Genomic DNA, 26,362 nt, shown 5'->3' with positions numbered 1-26,362 from the left:
GTGTTATTACGTTGTTAATAATGTATTTATTATATATATTTTTGCAAATTTTTATAAATTGTTTTTATTTTTGGAAGGTATTTTGAGCTCAGCAAATCTTCACAATCTGTAAATGGACTATGTTTTTGTTTAACTAAATCATAATACGTATTACTTTACGTTATGTACATTTATTGTTTACTATTTGAAGTCTTTCTTTTTGTTAAAAAATATTTTATAATCTCTTTAAATATAAGTATGTTTAATTAATAATTTAAGTAAGATATTTGAAGACACTTAGATTTTTTTTATTTTTTCTTGAGCAATCTAAACAAAATTATTTCGATGTCATGAATGACAGAGGCTTAATAGTTAAAAAAGAAAAACAAAATTTTCTTTCATTTTTATTTATATTTGGTATAAAACGTCTGAAAAGGCTTGTGTCTTAACTTAAACTAATAAAGCTCGTTTTGTATGTTACCTAAAAAATATGGAATCATGCTTATACATAAGTGTCAATTGTATACAATTAGACCATCCACAAATTACTTCACACGTAGAGACTGGAGTTTCAAATTATATCTAAGTATTCACACTAAATACGAAATTTGTGTGAACCAAAACTATAATAATAATTTCTACGTATAGGATTCCAAAAGATGCGTCGTCACTAGGCACAGGGAGTCGCAAACGTATATCCTGTATATATATGGCCCAGGACTTATAAGGAAAGTGCTCGAGTCCGAGCTCTTGCAGGCCATATACTCGGTCTTTGACACATTGCCAATATGCATTTCATTCATGGAGAATGGTTATGTAACGCAAATGCTGCAGCTAGAATGTATAGGAAAAGATACCAAAACGCTGGACGTCATCCCGATTATCTTGTATTTCGATTTTTCTCTCTTCAACAAAGAAGTAATGCAGCAAGTGTCGTACCATTTCGGAATCCAGATTAAATGCGCCAACTTTTAACGTTACTTGCAAAAACAGTGTAGTACATTTTTTTAATAGTACAGTCGGTTAAAGTTGGGTATAGTAAATATTTTGAATTGAATGTTTGGCAAAAACACCACATTTTATTGAAAACTGATGCAGGTATGTTTCAATCTTAAACTGTAATTCACAGAAGGGTTACTCATGATTACATTACAGAAAAAAAAATGAAGAAAGAGTAATATTTGTAGTCCTGGGACTTGAAAAACCATCACAGGGAATATCGGAAAAACCGACAGGTTTTTCCGATATTTTTTAAAATCAATATAATATGAAAAATACATGACAAAGATTTTTTTTTATATTTTTCTCATAACTGTCACGACTTGGTCTATCACCCGGTTTCGTTTTATCCTTGACTCCTGGGACACCCTGAATATTAAAAATAATATAATACTTATTGCAATTATGAACTTGATGTGTTCACGGATGGCCTTTAATTGATATGTGAAAAAATTGTGTGCTTGACTGAACATGTGAAGAAACATCATAAGCGTAACAATTGTGCTTTTAAATTACATTATATACATTGATGTTTTTTAACAATTTTCATAGTAACTAGTATACAAATACACCTAATACTTAAATTTCTGAAATTAACATTTTCATTTTAATATCTTCATAAGGTAATGGACGGATTACTTTGAATATTAATTTACACTACAATCTATAAAAAAGTTGAGCATTAAACATTAACTGGAATGGCAATTGTAAATATATTGCTAAATACAATATCAATAATTCAAAAGATAGGATTTTTTGTGTTTAAAAATTAAGGAATTTGTACTAATACTACTGATAAAAAAGTGATTACAATAAAACATACTCTCCATTGAATATGTATAACAAAAATATTAAAGCTTAGTCTAAGTTAAAAAGAAAGAATGTATTTCATACAATATTAACTTATATCTTAAGTACTTAAATTAAAAATTACAGGATTTCTAGACAATTTCAACTAATTCAAAAAGTATGATAATATAATATTTATGTGAGATTCTTTTTTTTTTTTTGTAAATATATCTTTCTGTTGTAAATTTCATTGAGATTCTTATTTTAAAGTAAATATTTAGACAAAAATATTATAACACATTAAATTTCAATCTGATTTTTTCACCATAGAATTTATAACAGGAAAACTTCATAGCAAATACTGAGTAATATTAAAAATATTTTTAAAATGTCCTAACTACATGAAAACGCAATATTCGAGGATAGAAAGGCTTCAGTATTTTGATTAAAATCTAATATAGTCGACACCATAGAGCAACATGGACTGGAGAGGAATAACCATAGCGATATTTTCTGATACAAAATTGTCTGTCAATTTTTTGAGGAAAAATGCAAAATATGTTGCGGTCTCACAGAACTACAATCGCCTGTTATCACATACGAAAATAAAAAACAGTTAGTTTGGTACTATCATAGGTACAATCTTGGGTGATAGATAACATTGTAATGATGAGTTGCTATACAAAGACAAATTGTAAGGGGTAGGGTAATAGGGGATAAACTTATTTGAGAATCAAAGTAACTCTGTTAATACGATTTTTTTTCATTCATTCCATCATGTTTTGGAAATATGCAATAAGAAAACAGGGCAAACACGAGTCGTGACGCCCATACAAAATTGGAGGTATTGAGCTTTTTCTGAAATTCAAGCTTAGCTTATCCAGAGCCATTTCATCTAATACCTTAAATTTTGCCCCCTTTTAAGGCTAGTTTCAGATTTTTCCTGAACTAGTTCTCTGTGTAGGTGCTAGCTGCCAAATTTCATAATTCTAGGTCAACCGGATGTACCCTATTAATTTTGATTCCCTTTGTATTGTCGCGTTGTCTATGGCGCCTCTTCTGCTCTATGGACGACACTGCGTAAGGCACATAGAAATAAATAAATTAAGGTACCATGTTGTATGTATCGTTAGGCGGGTAGGCAAGTTGGGGCTGAGGACCAGCTTGATAAGCGGGTGGGCCTGGAGCCTGCGGCGGTGGTTCCCAAGCCTCAATTCTATTCTCATATCCTCCTTCATAACCAATATTGCTATACACTGATGTCTCAAAACTCCTATTATCATTGTAAGGCCCGACGACATCACGCCCTGTATTTTTTGGCCTCCTTACAGTGTCACATCTGTTAGTTATAATCGGTATTGACTCGACCGGTGGTGGTGGTGGTTCATACTCTTGATTGATTTGTTCTCTGTCTTGCACGTGATACGAAGAAGGCCTCGCTCCATGGAAATTGGAGTATGAAGAATGAGCTGACGTGGGCCTGGATGGCCTGGAGTCGTGAGGCAAAGAGGCATTTGAGGCTAGATAACCAGCGTTTCGGTATGATCGCCGGGACCTGCGCACCGAGGAACCGGCACCGCGCGACCCCGAACGCCGTTTCACCCTTCGAGGTGTCATTGGTTTAAGAGAACTCTCACTACTGACATTTGTTTCGGTGGGACTTAACTCTATGGTATATACTTGACGTCGTGATAGTGTACTTTTATCTGAAAAATTATAGTACTATTAATATCGAATAAGAATGAACTTGAAACTTGAAGAATGAACTAGCCACAATGGCCTTGGAATACTATGGACATTATATAATAAAATTGCTCAAATTTATATACCTGTTACAGTCTTGTGGTTTTGAAGTGATTTATAAGCTACTAATATTGTAAGAGGCAAGGCAGTGGCAGTTAGAAATGCAGCCAAAGCTGACTGTCCCAGTTCAACATATTGCCATTGGAAGAAACATCCTTCCACCTGAGCTGGTCTCCAAGTCCCAGGTCCATCTGCTTCCCCCCAAACTGGACGGCATCCCCAACCATTGCTCTCCCACCAACTGACACTACCAGTGCCTAATGATAATAAACCACTTTCCTATAAAAGAATAAAATCAATATATATTACTCCTTTGTACACCTTTTAATGAAAACTGTATGGACTGATGATTTTGCAGTTATAATTGATTAATTTATATATAAGTAGCCAAAATGGTAACCTTTTCTTGTGTGTTGAGTGGCCTCAATATTAGTATATTTTATTAAGAAATTTTATAATAAAATTAAATATATAAATAAAAAACCAACAACTTTACCCTGTTAAGAATACCAAGATTGAGGTAATAGCATATAAGAAATATATTCCATGTTAACCACATAAAACTCCATATTGCATACTGAAAAAAATTGAAATACAATTAAAAAATAAAATTATTAATTTATATGATTGTAAATTGAATCACAAAATAATAAATGTAAGGAAAAATAATTAAATATAGATTGTAAATACTTACAGCTAGAAGATACTTTGTAATGTATTGTACCGCCCCAAATGAACCAAAAATAATCAAGAGTATATTAACAAAGTTTGCAATTATTGGCAGCCACATATATCCAAGAAAATCAAATACTTGCTTCTGTATTGTGAAAATCTGAAACAAAACAAAGATTATGTTGAAACACTAACAGGATTATAAAATAATTATTATGTATACTTGATCTGTCTTCCAATGGTGAATTAAAATGTGTATTAGTGAAATGTTAATTAGAAGGATTTATATATATCTCTCTAGAGAGAATTACACTGCAATATAACAAAATTAAGCTTTTTAGCAACTGAAAAGTTTTAAATTACATACCAACTCCAATATGCATACAATAAGTAACACAGTCCTCAGCCCGCAAACTGCCATTGCCACTTATTATAATTGTTTCATTTATCGCGATAGTAATAATTCGATTTAAAATTTGATAAATATTTCATTGTAGATATAATTCGCGAAAGCAACGCATCTCAACCTAATTTTATATTTGACATTTGATTACTTTACGTTTGATAAAAGTAGACATGGGCGTTACGTAGCGTCACTAGTTTCAGAAACTGCTTACAAGCCAAATCACGGCATAACTAGTTTCGGGCTGTCATCGAAACTAGTTATGTCGTGAGTCGGAGCTACGCGGTTATTCGAAACTACGCACATGTTATGTTGTGGTCATGTGTCTGTACACATAACCATTATTTCACATACGTAGTTTCATGAGAGTAAGCAGTAAGCCCTAATCAAGTTACATCGACACTAGCACACTTGTATCTCGCTCTATTATAGTACGTGCCGCGAGAAAAAAAGAGACGAAAATAGGCGAATTTGATCGCATATTTTTTTATATCGATTACTGGAACCAAAACATTGTACTTTTTTGTATTATACACGCAATGAAACGAAAAAGCGATTCTAAAATTTAAATGCAGAAGTTAAACTATAAATAATATTTATGAAAATTTCAAGAAAAACCATATTATTTTTAATAGCTATATTGACACTTACTTAGTTCCATCTCGCTCTATTTTGGTACGTTCCGCAAGAAAAAAAGAGATAGCAGTAGTTTAATATGTATGCGTTTATGCAATTTGATCGAATATTATTTTATATTGATAATTAAAATAAAAACATGTTTTATTATCACACACGAAATGAAACGAAAAAGCGATTTAAAATGTAATCGCACAAGTTAAATTGTATAAAATTAAACTAAATTATGCATAATTTTTTTAAAAACTCGAAAAGAAACTATATTATTTTTAACAGTTACACCAACACTAGTATAGTTGCATCTCGCTCTATTTCAGTACATTCTGCAAGAAAAAAGAGGCGGCAATAGTTGAACTTGTATGCAATTTGATCGATATTATTTTTATATCGATAATTAAAACAAAAACATATTTTTATTACACGCCCATGGGACCAAAATTGTAAATGCTCACGTTAAATTTTACGGAATTAAACAAACCATAAATAAAATTTTTGAAAGTTAAAAAAGAGCCTTAAACGTATTAAGCGTTATTTTTTATTAGTAAGTAATTTAAATTAAACAACTATCCCTTTTTAAAGATCTAATAACTGAAAAAGTAAAATAAGTGAATAAAAATTTATTATATAAAACCTTCCAGAAATATTCCACAAATATTGTATATATCAGAAACTACTTAACCAACTTTTTAAATAAAAAACGATCACCTTGATATGACTTTAGTTTCCGAGAAATTTGTGGATAAACATATTTACACTTGCAAAATTTAGTCGTACCACGTATAGCGTTTAATCATTAAACAGAATTTTAATAAAGTAACTTGAAAAATAATGAAGTGTAATGTAAACTATGTCTATTGAATATTTAAATGTGTGAAATAAAAAAAAATGCACGTCAAGGCACAAGCGTACAATTGTAAACGCGATTGGTTATGGGTTCGATTCCCACTCGAGGAAATTAAATATTTGATATTTTTCAAGTTCTGCATTCCTAGGTTCCCTCTACCCACCCTGATATGTGAGGGATACAGAGTGAAATTTTTAAAAAAATGTAATAAATAAATCCCTAATGATTTTACTTTATTAACTACATCCCTATGAAGTGTAAATATCCCTTTGCCGTATTTTTAAATTTTAGTTTTAGAAATTTAGGCAGTTAATAAGTGCCAAGTGGCGATTAACGAAAGTCGTTGACTTGAATTGTGAACAAAGTGTTTTGGTGTAGTTATTATTACGTCTTTTATAAAGTATATAAAGTGTAAATGATTTTTTTTTATAAACTTAGTGAACTTAATGAAAAACAATTTAATAATAAGAAGATTTAGATTACGTTTATTTTTTTTATAACTATTTTTAAGTTTTAAAAGAAAAATGTCGCGCGCAAATTTAAGTGTTTTATGGGATTTTTTTACAAAAAATGACGTTTTAGAAAAAAAAGCCAAGTGTAATATTTGTGGAGAAATTTACAGTTATAAAAGCTCGACGGCTAATTTAAAAATACATTTGAAACGAAAACACTTAAGCGCTTATGAGCAAGTCTCTACGACTCAATTAAATTTACGTGCTCCTATTCAATTAAACCAGGTACCACATACAGTAAATATTGCAGCAGACCAATCTGTACAGCCTTGTACTTCATCGTCACTACCTGGTTCCTCTACCTTGTTATCCACGTCCCACCGTTCATCTCAACAGCGGATTGAAAGGTATGGCACGACGAAAAAAATTTTGCTAGATACAAAAAGAAAAATAGATAATGATTTAATAGAGTTATTTATTGATAGTTATCACCCATTTTCTTTGGTTGAAGAACGGGCATTTAAAAAGTTCGCTCGATGGATACCCGGCTATCAATTGCCATCAAGAAAAACGATATCTAATATTTTAATACCTAATTTGTATAATAAGACAACAGAAATAATAAAAAAAGAAATCTCAGACATAGAAAATGTATGTTTAACGACAGACCTCTGGACATCTAGAGTTAATGATGCATACCTTGCCATAACTGGACATTATATTGACAAAAAATTTCAGATGAAAATGGTACTTTTAAAATGTGCAGTACTAACAGGTCCACACAGTAGTGCAAATATTCAAAATTCCCTTCTGGAAACTACTGAAGAGTGGAATGTCACCAAGAACGTGAATTTTGTTGTAAGTGATAATGCTCCAAATATTAAAAAAGCCATAAAAGACTTGGGCTGGAAGCATTATGGGTGTTACGGACACACCCTTAATTTGATAGTTCAAGATAGCCTACAAATTGTACAAAACAGTCTAGATAAAGTAAAATGTATAGTCCGCCACTTCAAAACAAGTACCATTGCCTTAGAGAAGCTTTTGAAAACTCAAACACAAGACAAACCAGACCTAATACCAAAGCGCCTAATTCAAGATGTTCCAACCAGGTGGAATTCCACATACCATATGATTGAGAGGTTTGTGGAACTCGAAAGCTACATTCGTGCCACAGTAGCCGTATTAAAAAAAGACTTGCCAATTATTTCAAATGAAGAGTGGACCGTGATCGCGGAACTTTGTAAAGTGCTGAAACCATTTGATGAAGCTACTAAGGCGATGAGCGGTGAAAATTATATCACTGCTAGTTCTATCATCGTTATGACTAGATGCCTTAAGGGATCGTGTGATCAACTTAAGATTGAAAATTTCACAGACATAACGAAATTGGTAATTTCAGTGCTTCATTCCGGATTGGAAACCCGCTTCGAAGGGGTGGAGAGGAGTGGAACGTTTTCCATTTGTACGTTCCTGGATCCCAGGTATAAAAATAATGTTTTTTCAGATCCTCAAGAAGCATCTAGAATAAAAAAAAAAGTTGAAGAAATGATAGCGGCAAATATTAATAGGCGAAGCTATTCTGACCAACCGTCGGTGGCTCCTACAGCAGGTCCAGTCACCAAAGATAAATTTTCACCATGGGCAATACTTGATTCTCTTATAGGCAAACAGCAACAAACTGGCACTCCATTATCACGTGCCATAAGAGAAGTAGACTCTTACATTAATGACGAGTTTCTACCAGTCTTTGACGACAACGGGAAGTTTAATTCTCCGTTGGCTTGGTGGGGATCAAATAGTCATTTATACCCAAATCTAGCCGTTTTAGTAAAACAATATGGCAATATTGTTGCGACTTCCGTTCCTTGTGAGCGGATATTTAGTAAAGCTGGACTGATGATAAATGAGCGTCGCACCCGACTAAAAACAAATAGAGTGACTCAATTGACATATTTAAATTCTAATTTAGATCCAAATCGATTCAATTAATAAATAGTATATATATACATAAAAGTGTGAATAATAAAATACCCTCAAAGCCCGCACACAGCAGGGTAGGCAGATGGAACCTAGTGTTAAAACACTCCATTCACCACTTTCCGCCGAATTCTGGAGGCATTGTGTGTTGAAAGGCGGAAGTTAACGATGCTCTGCCTCGACACCAGAGCGATGAAATGAAAATATAAATGTAAATAAATATTTAATTTCCTCGAATGGGGATCGAACCCGCAACCGTCGCGTTACAGTCACGTCCGTGTGCCGTTGCGCCATGACTTCCTCTACAAGCTATATAATTAAAATAAATATGTAAAATTATAAAAATATTTATTAGAATCAAACTCGGAACTTCATTGTGCAGCACATATGAATTGTTAACCTGTTCCGAGTTTTTTTTTGCTATGCGTGACGTAGCTTTCTTAATGTTTATTATTTATTAAAAGAGTCGGTTACAATCGCTTGCGACGTTCACTTCACACTTGTATATCTTAAGCACGTTGGAATTTTTTATGCGATCTACTAAGACTTTTAAGAATTCCAGTTAAGATATTATTTTATTTAATTCATTAATTAAGAGTCAATTAGAATATTGTTCAACTATATGGAATCCATATTATGAAACACATACAAACTGATTAGAACGAATTCAAAAAAAGTTTTTAAAAATGTTATCTTTCAGAGATCATGAAGTACGATGACTTATTAAAACATAATAATATGTTAAAATATCACATCGCAGAACGTTGATGATTCGTTACGTTTGTAAAAAGCTCAACAGACAAAATATTTTATATAAGTAAGTACGTCATAAAGAATTCATAACTGAGCTTACAATTTTTATATTTTTTTAAGATCTTAAATTTAGGTTTTGTATTTTGTTATTCTTTTGTTTTATATTTAGATATATTCAGTAATAAAATTTAATTTAAATTAAAATATATTTACTTAGTTCATTTTTTTATAATTAAAGCTGTGTTTATGTTTTTTTTATTATTTATTTATTTCAACACTACAGACGCTTGGTCCGTACCCTTTTTTACTTTATTATTATATCTAATTTTCTTATTATATATATTAATTACATTATTGTTTTTATATTACTTTATATTGTTAACTTTATATTGTTTTATAAAATTTCATTTAGATCTAAGGTGTTAAGCGAGCTTTATTATAATATTATATTTAACATTTTTACACATTACTAGTTATACATTTATAGCTGTATTTATGTTATAAGTTTAAGTTTATGAGCCTCTTTTTGTAGTTATTGTAGTAACGTTGGCTTCCTGATAAATAAATAAATTGTGCTTCACGCTGTTTCCCACACATAGCAGGGTAGGCAGATGGAACCTAGTGTAAAACTCCGTTCCCCACTTTCTGCCGAATTCTGGAGGCATTGCGTGTTGAGTGGCAGAACTCAACGCTGCGTCTTGCCTCGATACCAGAGCGAAGAAATGGAAATATTAATTTAAATAAATATTTCATATCCTCGAGTGGGATCGAACCCATAACCAGCCGGTTTTACAGTCACACTTTGTCCCTCTGCGATATGACTGGCCTCAAGTTTCATTCAATTTTAAACCTTATTTTCTCCATTACGTGTCAGTTTTTGCAATTTTGTTAAATTTCTTTTTCCATTCTGTAAGTGTAAAATTATTCTCTCTTTTTTTGTATATATCTTGTGTGTTAAATAAATTTGATCAATTTTTCCACATAATTTGGAATTTTAATTTTACTCCGTAATTAAATACATCAAATATTATTAAATAGCGATCAGCGAAAAACGATATAAAATTCTGTATATTAAAAAATATATATAATAAAGTGTAAATAAAAAATGTATAAAAATTATTGTATATAAAATAAATTAATAAATAATTACATTTTAGTACCTAGATATTGTAATTTAACCTAAAACGTTTTCGTAATCATAACTATAAAAGTAATCGTATTAAACTTACAACTGCTTATGAAGCATTTGTAACTAGTTACAGAAATAACTAGTTTCTGAAACTAGCTACGCGTGTGTCCGAAACTAGTGATAACTGGTTATGCTTAAAAGACGTTACGGCCCATGTCTAGATAAAAGTGAAATCACATATTGTCAAAGTCTATTTTAGAAATGCTGCCAGGTAACTGGTATTTTAATCATAAACTAAATTGCAAAAATGGAAATTCCTAAATGTTCTGTTTAGTAAAACAATTTCTAGAAAGTTAGTGACTTAATATATCTTAACTGAATGAAAATATAACAATATTTCCATTTATATCATGGATTATGATTACCGTACTTTATGTACTTTTTTCCCGTTTTGTGAAATGGTAACTTTAGAATGTGACTGGTGGATTCTGAATTCGTAAATTATTGATTTTTAATTTATTAATTCATTTGTGCTCTGAGTCAGCTTAGATCTATTCTCGAGACACAATAAGAAGGTCTCCTTTTTATTGCGAAAAATAGAAGTTAAAAAGGTTGGTAGACATTCCTTTATTTATAAAGAGAATGTTATTCTCATTATCCAGGTATAGGTACATAATGCCGGTAACCTCTCACTTTTTATATTTTACAGCTCGAAATGGCGACTGAAACTTTGATACCCCTGGAGTCAAATCCTGAAGTTATGAATAAATTCCTTCAAAAACTTGGTGTGTCAAACAAATGGAATATAGTAGATGTTATGGGATTAGAACCTGAGATGCTCTCATGGTTACCAAAACCAGTTGTATCTGTTACTCTTCTTTTTCCCATATCGGAGGCTTACGAACAACATAAGCAAAAAGAGGAAAATGAAATATTATCTAAAGGACAAGATGTTGCAAATAGTCTTTTTTACATGAAACAAAATATAAGCAATGCCTGTGGAACTGTTGCACTTGTTCATGCAGTTGCGAATAATTCTGATAACATTGAACTATCTGATGGACCTTTGAAAAAATTCTTAGATGACGCCAAAGAGTTAGATGCTGCTGCTAGAGGAACTTTGCTAGAAAATTGTAAGGATATTATAAATGCTCACAAAGAGTTGGCCCTGGAAGGACAAACAAACACTCCAAGTGCTGAAGATCCTGTCAATCATCATTTTATTACGTTTGTGCACAAAAATGGATTTTTATATGAATTAGATGGACGCAAAGCGTTCCCCATAAATCATGGCCCAACTTCTCCAGATTCGTTTTTGGAGGATGCAGCAAAAGTATGTAAGGAATTTATGGCGCGTGATCCTGAGGAAGTGCGTTTTACAGTAGTAGCTCTAGCTACAGCTGATTAAAAATTATCAGTAACAGTGAATGTTACAGTAAATTTTTTGCTTAACCAAAAAAATGTGCTTTCTTCAAGCTTACATGTGAAAGTATTTTTTCAAATTTCATATATTTGTATGCTGTGCAAGCCTTTGTGATAATAAAATGCCTATTTATTTCCTTAATTGTTTTATTTCAAAAGTATTATTATAAATACATAATTTAAATATATAAATATTTTTTCTTAGTCTATATATTAAATAAAATAAAGTTTCTTAGTAGAGCAAAACTTAACACTAATAAACTGATAAACCACAGCCTCTACAAGCAATGTTTTAAATAATAGTTGTACTGTATCTTTAAACAATATTATATAGTAACATCAAAGTTAAAACTAACTGGAATGAAATCAAATATTTTTAAATAATTTAATCAAGTTAAAAAAATAATAATAAGTAAAATATTTCCTTAATTTCTATAATACCAAAGGCAAAATAATATATTTAACTAAAATAAGTAAATAAAAACATTTTCACTATGTTATTATGTAGACAATAAATATTTATTGTCTTATTCGAATTGTATGTATTATAATTTCCCCAATGTAGTATCATGTAGCTATATTGTGAGATGTTGAAATTTCCTCTTCTTGAGCATTAATTGATACACCATCTGTAAATGTTATAAATAAATCGTATATTTTTTTTATCTTCATGCTGTATCTCGCACACAGTAAAATAAGCAAAGAAATCTTTAACTTAGTATTAAGACTAAGACCATCAAAGTCTTAAGGCAATGTGTTTTGGGCGAACAAAAAGAGAAAATGCAATGCTCCAATCCACCTTTACTGGAGCAAGGAAATTCAATCCGCTGAGCGGGAATTTAATTTTTAATTAAAAGAAATTCTAAATTTATACAAGAAATCACATAAATATAGGTTTCTAACCACCACTTTATTTCACACTAAGGATGGTAAAATATTTGTAAAATTGAAAAACATGTTAATAATAACACTATCATGCAACACTGCTATCCATCCAACATAACATGTTGGATGGATAGCAATCCAAGCCAAGTTCAATTTTTTACATGCTTTATAAAAATATTGTGTAATTATTATAATCTTTCTGCTCTGGTAAACACTATGTTGAGTTTCGCCACTGAACATCCAAGCCCTTGTATTTGAGGTGGAAGTGGTGAAAGAAGTCTCTACCTACCTGTGTAGGCAGAGACTCCTTTCACACTTCTTCCTTTCCACGTGAGGTATAAATGTAAAGGTGAAAAAAGCACATAAGTATGTTTATTTTTTTATTTATGAGTTAAAGGCCACAGCCACATTCTATATGCTTTTACGCCTGCGTTTTTCTTAATTAAGTTATTGGTTTTTGTGAAGTGAAGACTAATTGGTCAGTATGTTTAATTTAGGGCCATCCATAAATAATGTCACACGTTACCCCTTAACGTGAGAACGTATCGTCGAAGTGTGAGAAGAGGTCGGGAGAGTTTGTGACATGTTGTGCAATTTTACATCTACGAAATATTAATTTTTTAAAGCCGTCAAAGGCAATAAAAAAATTTTTTCATACTATATAATTTTATAACGAAATTATACACCATGTTTGTGAGTTTCCCCCAAATGTATCTAACTGTGACAAGGGTCATGTGACGTAATTTGTGGATGGCCTCTTACTGCTTACCATCTAAAAGCAGGGAATTATGTGTTTGAGTAGGTAAGAAAATTGTGAGGAGAAGACCGAGCACAGTCGCCACGCCACAAACCCATGCTAACACATCACGATAATATGCCACACTCGCACCATCTGCACTGGAAGATATAAAACAAATACATATTATTTATTCATCATACAATAATATTTCTTTATAACATTTCATATACTTATATTGTGAAATATGCACATATTAAAAACATTATTAAGGCTGTTGTGAAGCAGCTCTACATCCCCCGCTTGGTAAACACGAGGTACGGGACTATGGGTTTACTTAGAGTAATTAATTATTTTCATTTCGTTACTCTAAACAAGACAAAGCGCAGCATTAAGTGCTATCACTCAATATGCATTATCTCGCAAATCACATTACAACATATATATGTATATATATATACATATGCAATTGAAATAAATAAGGAATAAAACCTAAAACTAAATGATACATACTACATCTGTATAACAGCTATAGCAGCCCCACAGGACAATTTATCAGTAAAACTCATGAGACCATAAACAAAGGCGGATGCTTGAGTACTAGCTCCAACTAAGTCAGCTGTTAAAGATAGACTTGTTACAAGCATCTGTGCCCCTCCAAACCCTGAAATATTTGTAATATACATTAAATTAAGAATATATAATCATTTTTAAAGCAATATGATAGTTAAAAATATTAACAAAACTTCATCATTTTAAATCTCTTAAATCACATATAGCAGGATAGGCAGAGGTGTTAAGACACTCCATTCCCCACTGATGCAGTGGCAGAACTCAACACCGCGCTTTGCCTCGACACCAGAGCGAAGAAATTGAAATATAAATATTTCACTACCTCTACCTAGTGGGGATCGAACCCACAACCAGTCACATGCCCGTACACCATGACTGGCCTCAATATGAAAACTTACTCTAAATTTGTTTGTTCATTACTTTTGATTATCACTAGTTAATTTTTTAAATTCGTCTATTTTATCAATCAAATACTAATAGTATAGTACATTTTGTATTTACATGTTATATTTAATGGCCAATAAACAAATACTCAACATATTGAGTTCAAATCATACAATATGAGATACTAACCTATTAAAACAGCAACTATATAAATAAAATTCACTTTAAAATAATTATCATAATCAAAGTACACCCACAAAAAACCAGTCAATGCACATGCAGACCCCATTAAATAGCTTAATTTTCGGGTAAAAGATCTTGGGGCGAACCTCTGTACGCCTGCAGCAGCTAAACTCCCAATATACATGGCAAGAGGAACTACAGCCAATGCTCTTGCAGCAAGACCCAGAGTTCGGTGAAGGTAAAGTGGTATAAGGACTTGGGCTACATTGACAACCAGTCTTGTGCTCATATATATTCCAGCTACCTATAAGTGTAATTTTTTATTTTTAAGCTTTTCACTGTAACCCATGTGTAACAGGGTAGGCAGTAGAGACTTAGTGTTAAAAGACTCTGTTCTCCACTTTCCACTCAATTTTCGAGACATTGCATGTGAGTGACCAAATTTATTTCTGCATTTCCCATTCTTTGTCTTGGTTACAAGAACAAAGAAATGAAAATAATGCATCCGCTGAGATGGAATCAAATCCACCACATTCACATTTACAGTCAGTTGTTCTGTGCCGTTGTGACACAAAAGCTTCAAAACATAGTTGAATTATAGTATAATATAGTCCACAATATTAGTCATCATTCTATTCAAGCAATGTTATTCAAATAAAAGAAAAATGATTCATTGTTTGTGTTGCCCAATTATATTGAATACTCACTTGATATAACAAATATTTTCGAAGTATGTTACAATGAAGCGAACTTGTACTACTTTCATAATCATTAGATGATACTGAAACTCTTGGCTGTTTTTCAGTCACAGCAAAGTGGAATAATAGTGATGCTAAGCTGCCCACTCCTACAACTACAAGCATTATTTGTCTAAACTTCCAAGCATCCGCTGGTCCCACTTGCTGCAAATGTTACATATCACAGAATATTTTGGATTTAGAAATGTAATACTATGCTGTTTCAGATAATAAAATATACCTCTTTATCACATTCGCCTGTAAAATGTAATATAATCCAAGTGATTAAATAGACAAATATATTTGAAAACACAGTAAATCCATATCTGAAATAAAAAAATATATATTTAATTGTACTTTTATAAAAGTTGTTTTTTTTTGTAATATGTAAGATGTTCTTGCCTTATAGCAGTCAGATGTGTTCTAACATGAGGATCTTCTGCAAGCTCAGGAATAAGACTAAGGTGTGATATTTGTACTGCAGCCCAGCCAATTTGAAAAATAGTTATAAATGCAGCAAAGTAGAACATCTGTGCCCATTTATGTGCAAGTTCACACTGAATACATTTCATAAATATAAAAGGAAATGATGACAAAACGCATAAAGTTCCTAAAAGCAATAGACAATAAATAGATTTGGAATAATTGAAAAATAACTGAGTTAACATATTATGAATATAAACTCACCAAACAAATGCCATAGTTTTCTTCTTCCATATTTTGTACTCAAATAGTTGTTGGTATGATCAGAATGGTAACCGATAAAAGGCGTTGATAAGGCGTCAACCACTTGACCTATTAACATTAGATATCCCGCCTGTGCGGCAGAAAACTCCAACACAAGATGGAAAAATACCAAAAAATATGTAAACCACAGACTTGCACACACATCATTTAGCACATGCCCAATACCATATGCAAGTTGCTGCTTCAGGCTTGTTGATATATCCAGGAATTCGTTATCCATTACTAAGCATTAATGGTTTTTTTTTACTATTTTCCTATAACGTTAGTTACGTATTAGTTTTTACAAGTAGCGTGTGAATACTATTATCAGGACGCAAGTTTATGCGATATTTGCTTATCTGTACATTGATTCGTCATTATTATTTAACTTTATCAACTATCACTGTTAATCTTTGTATAGTAAACTAAATTTCAAAAGTTTCATTTCAGCACTTCACGTATTTCAAAATTTTGTTATATTATATGAGTCAAAACCGTAATGTCAAAGTCAACTGTCAATGTAAATTGTAACTTTGTAAGTGACTAACAGCTGTAGAGGTAGACTATATTATATGGACAATTATAATTATAGAGACTGTAGAGTACATCTGGATATCATTACTCTGTGACGTACCACTAGCAGCATTTTTGATTCATTTTACGTTAAGTTATAAAAAACAAAGAACTACTGTACAATATATGATATGTTCAATTTAAAACAGCTGTACGATTGTATTCATAATTACTTTTTGTTTTCCAATGAAATGAATTTATTGAATAAATGAATTTATTTATTAATACTGTCTATAGAGTATAATATGTTCCTTGACGAGTATGTAGTACCGTACAACAGAATAAACAGATTAATGTACGATAGTACAACTGTCAACTTAAATCATTGTCAAATGTCAAATGCAAATTGCATATTTGACTTTCTCAATGCGATATAAAAAGCCGTAAACAAATATATATGTAGCCCATTTTAGCAATATCAATAAAATAATATTTATGTAAATTATAACACTATAGAATATTACTTACAAGTACACCTGAAATATGTTAAAATTAGGTTTATTAATTCGATGTCTTATCTTGTTTGGGCTTACTATATTAACAAAGGGAGATGATTTTAAAGAAGAAATGTTTATTAAACCACTTCCACCAACCCACCTTTATGTTTACTTTAATTTCTTAACTCTTGTAAATGGAGAACAATCTTGTAAGTATATTAATTGATTGATAAAAATCATTTCATAATTTCGAATCAACTTGTAGCTTATTTATTGTTGTTTCAGTTGAACATTCTCATTTAGCACCGCGTTCACTGACAGAAATTATGTTACGATATCAGGTAGAAGAATTACATCTTACCTTGACAGAAGGACAGTGGAAGCATAATCAATGGGGTTATCCAGTATTAGATGCTGCCCCTGGAGCTGAACTATATGCATGGTTTTCTCCCGATGTGAATGATGTCGATATTCAATGGAAGAAGTTAACTGCAACTTTATCTGGACTTTTTTGTGCATCTCTAAACTTTATAGAAAATTTTAACACTGTAACACCCAAGATGGCATTATGGCCTACAGGTGCTAATAAATTAAAGCAAAATACAACATCGCATTTAAGATATGCATCACTTCCAAGAGAAATTGTCTGCACTGAAAATTTAACTCCATGGAAGAAATTGTTACCATGTGAATCTAGTAATGGATTTTCTTCTCTTCTTAATTCAAGAATGATTCATAATACCAACTATCATTCTATAGGAGTTCATGTAAGGAGAAAATGTACAAACAATAATTGTTTAGAAACAGACTTAGAAATAACACAAACTGTTGCACTTGTTTATGATTTTAAAATTATAAATACAATGGATTGGTCCTTCAGAAGATTATTTGGACAAGGACTTCTTGGAGCATGTCCTCTGTCATCTTCTAGTAAAATTTATGTTGATGTTACTTCAAATAACACTTACCCTTTTAAGTTAAGTCCAGAACCAAATAATGTCATAGTATCACATAGAGGGGGTAGTGAGACTAATTTATTAATGTACAATATATTACCTACATCAACTCTCAACATAGTAGCAAAATATGAGACAAAAAATAAAATATTTGTTAATATTCCTCCACCTTTGTCATTTACACGATATATTCTTGGCTATGGTAAAGAATTTGGAGGAATAGTAACTGAGTTGATAAATAATTATTGGGCACCTATAGATGTTGTACTTATGGAGAATGCACCATGGTGGCTCCCATTACAACTAAGTTCATTGCGAATTAATGGAGAAGCTGAAAGCAATTTGATAATGTCACAGTATTATTCACCTGGTCGAAGTAGGCAAAAACCCTACCACTTAGAACTTTTACTTCGATTGCCTCCCAAATCTACTACTACTCTTACAATCGATTTTGAATTTGTCTTTCTAAAATGGCAAGAATATCCTCCTGATGCAAATCATGGATTTTATATTGGTTCTGCACTAATTACTGCAAATCTTCCTACTGCTAAAAATTATACTAGTTTGCCAATCAATGGAAACACATTTGATTCAATAATAAATGCCTCAAAACCATGTAAGTATTTCATTGAATTATTATCTATAAATAAAAATTTTGTACTACTTAATTAATTTGGAACTTCATTTGCATGGACTGTATAGGCATATCTGCCTTGTCTACACTATTTTTACTTATTACCTAAATATTGTTTTCAAAAATCACTGCACTTTGTTTTACTGGTGTGGGAAAAATTAAAATAGGAATTTATTTAATCATACCCATCAATCCCATGTAGAGATGATTATGTGAATCATTGAGGTTGCTTTCAGAAGATGGCTTCCTTCTCATTTGGACCTCAATATTCAATGACAATTTATAAATTTACAAAAATATGTACTAATGTTGTTTCTCATCACCTTATGTTATTTTTTTGTAAAAATATTTAATAATAGCAGAGCTACAATTAAATATTTAGAGTAGAGAATTGAGCGAATATTTAGGTTACTAAGAGACATTAACATTAGACACTAACATTTTAGAGGCTGCCATAGTGCAGGGGCACAAGGATGTGACTGTAATGTGACTATTGCGGGTTTGAGACCAACTATATACAACACGAAATGCCTCGAAAAAATTGTCTTAACACTAGGTTCCCTCTACCTACCCTGCTATATGGGGGATATAGTGTGAAGCTAATTTAAAAAATGTTTATCTACTATTAATCTATAGAGATAAAATATTAACAACTACAATTATTTTATTCCAGGGTATCCAATGGTTTTTCGTACTAATGGAGCTATGATATCATTACCAACACCTGATTTTAGTATGCCATATAATGTAATATGTTTGGCATGTACAGTAGTAGCATTAGCTTTTGGTCCATTAAATAATATATGTACCAAAGAGTTAATATTGAAAGCAATAGGATCTTCTATTTCTCTACGCCAAAAACTATTTAATATTTTAAAAAAGAAAAAAGATTAAAGTATATATTATAAATGAAGTTAACATTATTATCTCCCACATTCCTTTTTTAAAACATGTTTCATGTTAATTTTTACTGTTGTGTTTAATATGATGAGTTTTTAAAGTTCTTGTATTATTATTGTTTCATAATTTTTGAGACACTAGATTTTTTTTTAAATCACATCAATTTTATTAATATAATTAATAAATCAAAATTAATTTAAAAAGATATATAAAAGAACTTTAGATAAGGCACAGACTTGAATATTTTCATGAATATATTATAATAATTAAACTTTTTGTTACTTTTCCTATCGTGTTAATAATCTTTCCATCATGCTAAGATAGGATTGCCCAAAACTTATGGGAATGAGAGCAAAAAAAATCAGTATAGGTACGACAAAAATGGATAATTATTATTACCTTTTATTGTAAAACCTCCCATTGGGATGTTTTAAATTTTAAAGTGTGCTAGCACGTACTTACGTACGTATTTTGTTAAAAGTACTTGTTATTAAATATAGGCCGGCGTCCGATAACTCCTGATTCTATTTAAGTACTTATATGCAACAAAAACTTTGTTTGAAACGAGTCATAAATATTTTAGTAAATTTTCGACTGCGAAACTATTTTTATAAATAAAATATCGAAGATTACCGCAAAAAGCTATTTTTGCATATGCGTATTTATGCATTTGTGATATCATTTAATTAAGGTTACCTATACGTACCTAATCTTAATTCAATTAAATTCACTCTAACAAAATGCAGTAGGTAGGTACCTACTCCATTGTAATGGATAATGGATGTCTTAGATCTGCATAAGATCCAATACTAAGAGACAGCTGTATATGGAATATAATGCATAAGATGTCCGGAAAAAATATTTAAATCCGCCCAGTACTTAAGTAGTTACAAATTTTACTATATTCAAACCGACCAATAAACAAAATATATCCTTTCTATTCTTCATATTCCTTATTTTTTTCATAAGTAGGTAGGTATATACAGAGTACAGACACTATTTCAATAAATTATAGATTTTTTTTCTAAATCTTATATGGCTTATGCGTTTGACGATCCATCATAGGTTAAATACCGCATAGTACTAATTTTACCAAATCTGGATTGCTTACTTGACCTAACGTGCCTATATTTTGATATTGTAATGTTTAGATGTGACACATCTACCACTATTTAAAAGGTCTTTATTATTAAGCTTTTTTTTACGTCAATTTGACAAACATTTTGATTTAGTCGCAATTTGTTTATTTATAGATTTATACTGCTAGATTAATATAATAACATGATATCTAAACAAGCGTAAGTTAATGAACATACTTATGGAGACATCCATTTTTACTTTATGTGTAATACATAAAGTGTAATGGATGTCTCCATAAGTATGTATTTTACATTTATTATTTTTTCACATACTTTTATTTTTACATACTTAAATAATTGTTAATTTTAGAGACTGCCCATGTTGTAAATCATGCAAGGAGAGCTCAAGTTTTCGTAAAATCGCCAATTTAAAAAATATAGGTTTGCTCATATATCAATACTCCTTTCGAAACAGAGATGTAAGTATTGCATATTATATATTATAGTTATCTTGTTGATAGTAACCTTTATTTATAATATAACCATATTTTTAAGGATAAAAGTGAAGAATTATTATCAGAAAAAAATAATAAAAAGTCTGATGTTATTATTGTCCATAACATAAGGAATGTTTCCATTTCATCTCATAAATGTTTATCGGAACTTGGTAATTTATGTATCACATATTAAATTTTCATAGAGCAAAAGTTTAATTTGATCTTACATGTATAAACATACAAAATTAATTTTCTATATATAGGTATAATATATTATATCAAATATTTAAATAAGACTTTATTATTTACAAAATTAAATATGAAAAAGTAGTCATATCTAAGAAAATTAATTTTGTTCCTGCACATATACCAGGAACAATTTAGCCCTAAAATCAATGTATTTTTACTTCTTGCCTTTTATTGAAGATATTGGGTAATCAATGTACAATCCCACGACAACTTTGTTTTACCAGACATAGGAAGCAGGAGTGGGGACTGAATTCACAAGCATTCCGTGCATAGTCCGACCATTCCATTGCGCTACACTGAATGTCTTAAAATATATGTATAATTATAATATATAATAATATATGCCTTACATAGCCCTATCAAAATAAATTAGATAATATATAAAATTATAATTCTTTACCCACAGAAAAGTATAAAGGATGCTTACGTTGTAAGTATATATATGAAAATGCTGAAAAATTATTGAAAAGGGTCCAGTGTGTTGACAAACTCGATACTATAGGTATTTGTGACCATTGTCGAGCCGAGTATGAGAATCCTTGTAAAATATGTTGCAAAATAGTAAAAACGTTTCTTGCGAGTGAGACACAAAGAAAGAAACTAATAAAGGAAATGATTTTGTGGTTATCAGACGTGGAAAAATTGTTGGAGAAAAATGAAATCTATAACAATTTATTTAGTCATTCCGGTCCGCTGTCGCATAGGCATAGTTTATATGACATTTCAGCAAAACCAAAATACTATCTCCGACCAGAAATTGGACAATTATTCAGCACTGACGATACAATTGAATCCTCGTCACATAAACGACCTATTTATTCTAAAATCATTAAAATTCATAAATTACCAGGAGAAGCACATTCAGAGAATGTCTTCATATACAAAAGTGATGATGATATTAATATCGAGCAAATACCATTTGATCGTTCCAATGAATCATTCAGTTATTTGAAAGCTGATAGAATTTTTGGTAACAAAGATTTGATTTTAGGAAAACATAAAGTGCACTTGGTGCCTTTTAAAATCAGGGACCAAACAAGTACACATGCTACAATTATTTTGCAACCTGAAATATCACAGAGTTCATTAAATAAAAGTAAACTTGATAAATCAGCATCTTTGCAGCACCCACAAAAAGCATTGCATCAAGATTTTAGTTACGTCTTTTCCAAGGAGAAATCCAAAGGTGAACTGCCAACAATAGGACGTAAAAGTACCTCAGAATTAATCAAAGAAACGAGGGAAAGAATTGAAGCTAAATTACAATCAGATAAAAAAAAACAGGACGATAAGAAAAAGGCATTAGAAGATATCAAAGTTAACAAATTTTATAAACAAGAACAGCCACAACCTAAGTCTGATAAAATAAAACAAACACATCCAGAAAAAATATCACAAGTCGACAGTGGGTCACTTAGTAAAAAAAGGAAAGATCATTTACCTGTAAAAGATACTACTAAAGACATTAAGAAAAAAAGAGGTGAAAGGCCGCCACAACTATCTCCAAAAAAAATTATAAAGAAAGATGAACAATATAAAGAAAAACTAGAGAAAAAGCCCCCACAACTCTCTCCGAAAAAACCAGTTAAAAAAGTTGAAGATAATAAGGAAAAAATTGAAAAAGACAAGCTGAAAGTCAAGAAAGATGATAAGCCGAGTAAAAGTAAAGAAGAAAAGCTAACAAAAACTATAGAAAAACCTCAGGCAAAAGGTAAGCAACTTGAAAAAAGCAGTGCAGAGAAATCTATGAAGCAACCAACAGAACAGGATAAAAGCAAAGCATATATGGAAGAATTAAAAAAGTTAAAGGCTGAACAACTAAAACAAAAAGAAATTGAACTTAAATTAAGTGCTGGAGAAAAGAAGCGAAATAAAGAAACCACAGAAGCAAAGAAATCAGGAGAAGAAATTAAAACAAAAAATATACATAAGCCAGACTTATCTGATCGGATTTCCAAAAAACAAAAGCCAAGCTCCAAAAAATCTGCTTCTGAATCCAGAATTAAAGCAAATATATCAATGCCAAGCCAATTTAAGGTCAGATCTTTTTCATCTGAAGACTTGATATTAAAGTTAGTCAAGCTTAAACAAACAGATCCAACTAGAGTGAAAATGCATCGACCAACGCATTTATCACAATTATTTGAGAGTGCGGGTATCCTTGATACTCATAAAAATCATAAAGATAAAAAGGAACCCGAATGCGTTATTTGTAATGACTCGGAACTAGAACTTGATATTGAATATATTATTTTAAAAAATACTAAAACTGAATCGATTAATGATATTATTATAGGAGAAAATATATTAAAACGTAAACCTATTAAAAAGGATACAAGTGAAATAGGAGTGGTTCCTTTGTTTTTCAAATCTAACTTGCAAGACGATAATGTTAATATTCCAAATAAGGAAACCCTTATAAGTGATGCTGTGGAATATAAAAGCTCTCCTTTATCGACTAATAAATACGTAAGCTTGGAAACAATTATAGAAAGTTGGTTATATATTAAATTTAATTATTAATACATTTTTTTAGAGCTTCACGCTGTATCCCGCACACAGCGGGGTGAACCTAGTGTTAAGACACTCCGTTCCCCACTTTCTGCCGAATTCTGGAGGCATTGCGTGTTGAGTGGCAGAACTCAACGCCGCGTTTTGCCTCGACACTAGAGCGAAGAAATGGAAGTATAAATGAAATAAATATTTCACTTTGTCGAGTGGGGATCGAACCCACTACCGTCGCATTAAAGTCACACCCTTCTGCCGTTGCGCTAAGACGGCCTAATACATTATTGATATGTATTTATTAGATATGATAGTTTGCCGGCTTTGTAATTTGTTTAATATACTTAACCTAAACTTAGAGTACCTATGTGTATTTAAACCTTTTTAATTACTATAATATATATTTTATTCCGTACATATGATACTGCAATATACTTATATTGTCAAAATACGCATTGGTAGTCAAATATGTACCTATCAATATGTCAGAAGACAATAGATAAAAGGAGAATGAGGTAGTGTTACTATGTTGTAATCATTTCTTATTTCAATTGTTTTGCTTTTAGTCTATCTTCATCTGGAGTTCTAAGCTAAAGTAGACTTAAAATTTACTTTAAATTAAAAAAATTAAATAGCACTGGTACGATATAAGTACCTTTGGTGTGTAAAAGTAAAAACTATCTTTATTTATTAACTTGACTTACCAAACGTCATTATTTTAATCAAAAATGAAAATTGAGCTGATTAAATATTTTGAGCTATTTGTTTTGTAATAATTTGTTTTATATATCGTATTTTTTAAAATATTATCGTTGTTTTATAAAGACAGTAAATGTCCAAAAACAAGAAAATTGAGGTCAATAGACTTAAATAATACTTTTGCTATATTTAATTGAATGTTTATTATTATTTTTTCTTTTATCTTTTGTAATTGTCCTTATAATTGTTATTTATTTACCATGTATGATTATAACTGCCTCACTATTATTTATAAAGCTGTAACAAGTGTAAACGTTATTTATAGGTAGAGCAAGATGTGCCTAAAGGAATCATACGATACGCTCTTTCCGACCGATCGTTTATTGAGAAAGGGTGGACTATGCTACCTACAGAAAAAGTAGTTAGAAAAGTAAATTATGATTATAAATCGTCTATATTAATAATAGAGGTTTCCTTTTTTGGTATTAAAATATTTAGTCTCATATTACAGATGAATGTGTATCGTATGCGGCCCGCGCATCCCGAATTTGATTGGTTTGAACATAACAAAAATAAAAAGATAATGTTTCACGATTCCGGTGAAAAGTTGGCAGAATTTGATGAGAAGGGCCGTGGAAAGTGGTTTTATAGAAACGGCAAACTGGCTCTTGATTATTATGATGCAGAAGGTGTAACGTTTTATAATTATTACATTATTTTTTATAAGCCTTTGTAGATTAAGTATATAGTAATTTAGTTTTTGTTTCCTTTTGAAGAAACCAATGCACAGCAAAGATTTGTATTGTATAGTAATGGTGAACCTGATGAGAGAGGTCGACCTCGGCCTTTTACAGTTATTGCAAGTTTCGATTATCTTGGAAATGGGATTGTCTTTGACCATGCTGGTAATATAAGGTAAAACATTTTTATGAAAAGTGATATTGAATATAAAATAATATACCTACTTATCAATTAGTAATTTAAAATGTTTTTTTTAAGATTAAAATACAATCAAACGGAAGGTGTTATCCTAGACAAGAATATTGGTCCTGCTTCTCACTGGAAATGGCATACCCTTAATGATCCGCCTGTTTTACAACAAGTTATGATTGATACACAAATGGCACATAAAGATCCTGAAATTCTAAAACTTGGACCACCAGGAGATAACAAAGTACGCCCTGATAATGAGGAAATGCTGGCCATTGAATTTGATAATTTCATCAAGGAGAAGAGTAAAAAGTTGTGTCAAAAATTTAAACCGTTTCAAATCAAAACGAAGGCTTTGAAAATAAATGAACAATTTTCTTTAAAAGTTTTGGATCAGGCTACTATTTATTTAATTTTTAGAGATGGGGCTACTAATTTAAAAATAAATATAGGAATGATTCTTGATCATCAGGAAATTGTCGATACTGATACCGCAGAACTAGGAGAAGTTTCGAATAGCTTGGAACGACTACCTGCTCGAACAAACAGCTTAGCAGGTCTACAAAAAAGCATTGCTTATGCACAAAGTGTCGATAAAGCTCGAACCGAACGTGAACGTTGGATTCGACCTGTTAAACTTATATCTAGTGCTGATAAGCTTACTTCAGCTATTTCACGCCCTTTACGTCTTCCTTTATATGTTTGTGCTAGAAGTTCTAGAGCGTCAAATAGTTGTAAAAAACAAACATCATGTAATTTATATTGTGATACTCGTCGTTCTTAATAAATATGGCACTCTTTAATTTGTTTTAGTATTT

At 31.1% G+C, this 26,362-nt stretch overlaps 6 protein-coding genes across 6 annotated transcripts; 4 read left to right on the top strand and 2 right to left on the bottom strand.

Annotated features, from left to right (window-relative positions):
• Nucleotides 1-370: 370 nt before the first annotated feature.
• NKAIN (Sodium/potassium-transporting ATPase subunit beta-1-interacting protein) lies at nucleotides 371-4,808 on the bottom strand. The gene is made up of 5 exons (XM_085191736.1): nucleotides 4,610-4,808; nucleotides 4,265-4,402; nucleotides 4,067-4,147; nucleotides 3,597-3,849; nucleotides 371-3,473 (listed from the first exon to the last, which is right to left on the bottom strand). The coding sequence occupies exons 1-5, from the start codon at nucleotides 4,661-4,663 to the stop codon at nucleotides 2,872-2,874; spliced, it is 1,128 nt and encodes a 375-aa protein (XP_085047862.1). The 5' UTR covers nucleotides 4,664-4,808; the 3' UTR covers nucleotides 371-2,871.
• A 2,513-nt stretch (nucleotides 4,809-7,321) lies between these two features.
• On the top strand, nucleotides 7,322-8,569 carry LOC146535792 (zinc finger BED domain-containing protein 4-like). The gene has a single exon (XM_085191183.1). The coding sequence runs from the start codon at nucleotides 7,322-7,324 to the stop codon at nucleotides 8,567-8,569; it is 1,248 nt and encodes a 415-aa protein (XP_085047309.1).
• A 2,320-nt stretch (nucleotides 8,570-10,889) lies between these two features.
• On the top strand, nucleotides 10,890-11,998 carry Uch (Ubiquitin carboxyl-terminal hydrolase). Its single transcript, XM_085192260.1, has 2 exons — nucleotides 10,890-11,050; nucleotides 11,149-11,998. The coding sequence occupies exon 2, from the start codon at nucleotides 11,155-11,157 to the stop codon at nucleotides 11,845-11,847; it is 693 nt and encodes a 230-aa protein (XP_085048386.1). The 5' UTR covers nucleotides 10,890-11,050; nucleotides 11,149-11,154; the 3' UTR covers nucleotides 11,848-11,998.
• LOC146535790 (major facilitator superfamily domain-containing protein 12-like) lies at nucleotides 11,991-16,617 on the bottom strand. Its single transcript, XM_085192258.1, has 8 exons — nucleotides 16,047-16,617; nucleotides 15,762-15,969; nucleotides 15,601-15,685; nucleotides 15,330-15,524; nucleotides 14,629-14,926; nucleotides 13,996-14,146; nucleotides 13,516-13,643; nucleotides 11,991-12,490 (listed from the first exon to the last, which is right to left on the bottom strand). Exons 1-8 carry the CDS (start codon nucleotides 16,324-16,326, stop codon nucleotides 12,429-12,431), a joined length of 1,407 nt encoding a protein of 468 aa, XP_085048384.1. The 5' UTR covers nucleotides 16,327-16,617; the 3' UTR covers nucleotides 11,991-12,428.
• Nucleotides 16,618-16,965: 348 nt separating this feature from the next.
• On the top strand, nucleotides 16,966-19,598 carry PIG-T (phosphatidylinositol glycan anchor biosynthesis class T). Its single transcript, XM_085192257.1, has 3 exons — nucleotides 16,966-17,304; nucleotides 17,381-18,667; nucleotides 19,359-19,598. The coding sequence occupies exons 1-3, from the start codon at nucleotides 17,142-17,144 to the stop codon at nucleotides 19,577-19,579; spliced, it is 1,671 nt and encodes a 556-aa protein (XP_085048383.1). The 5' UTR covers nucleotides 16,966-17,141; the 3' UTR covers nucleotides 19,580-19,598.
• Nucleotides 19,599-20,974: 1,376 nt separating this feature from the next.
• LOC146535788 (uncharacterized) lies at nucleotides 20,975-26,347 on the top strand. The gene is made up of 6 exons (XM_085192256.1): nucleotides 20,975-21,143; nucleotides 21,817-23,879; nucleotides 24,940-25,044; nucleotides 25,126-25,303; nucleotides 25,391-25,529; nucleotides 25,614-26,347. The coding sequence occupies exons 2-6, from the start codon at nucleotides 22,023-22,025 to the stop codon at nucleotides 26,326-26,328; spliced, it is 2,994 nt and encodes a 997-aa protein (XP_085048382.1). The 5' UTR covers nucleotides 20,975-21,143; nucleotides 21,817-22,022; the 3' UTR covers nucleotides 26,329-26,347.
• The last annotated feature ends 15 nt before the right edge of the window (nucleotides 26,348-26,362 follow it).

This window comes from Heliconius melpomene, chromosome 10 (assembly GCF_056956725.1).
Source record: "Heliconius melpomene rosina isolate 202511_hmr_F chromosome 10, ASM5695672v1, whole genome shotgun sequence".
NCBI lineage: Eukaryota > Metazoa > Arthropoda > Insecta > Lepidoptera > Nymphalidae > Heliconius > Heliconius melpomene.
The sequence above is the reverse complement of the archived record's forward strand: the minus strand, read 5'-3'. Positions and strand labels throughout refer to the sequence as shown.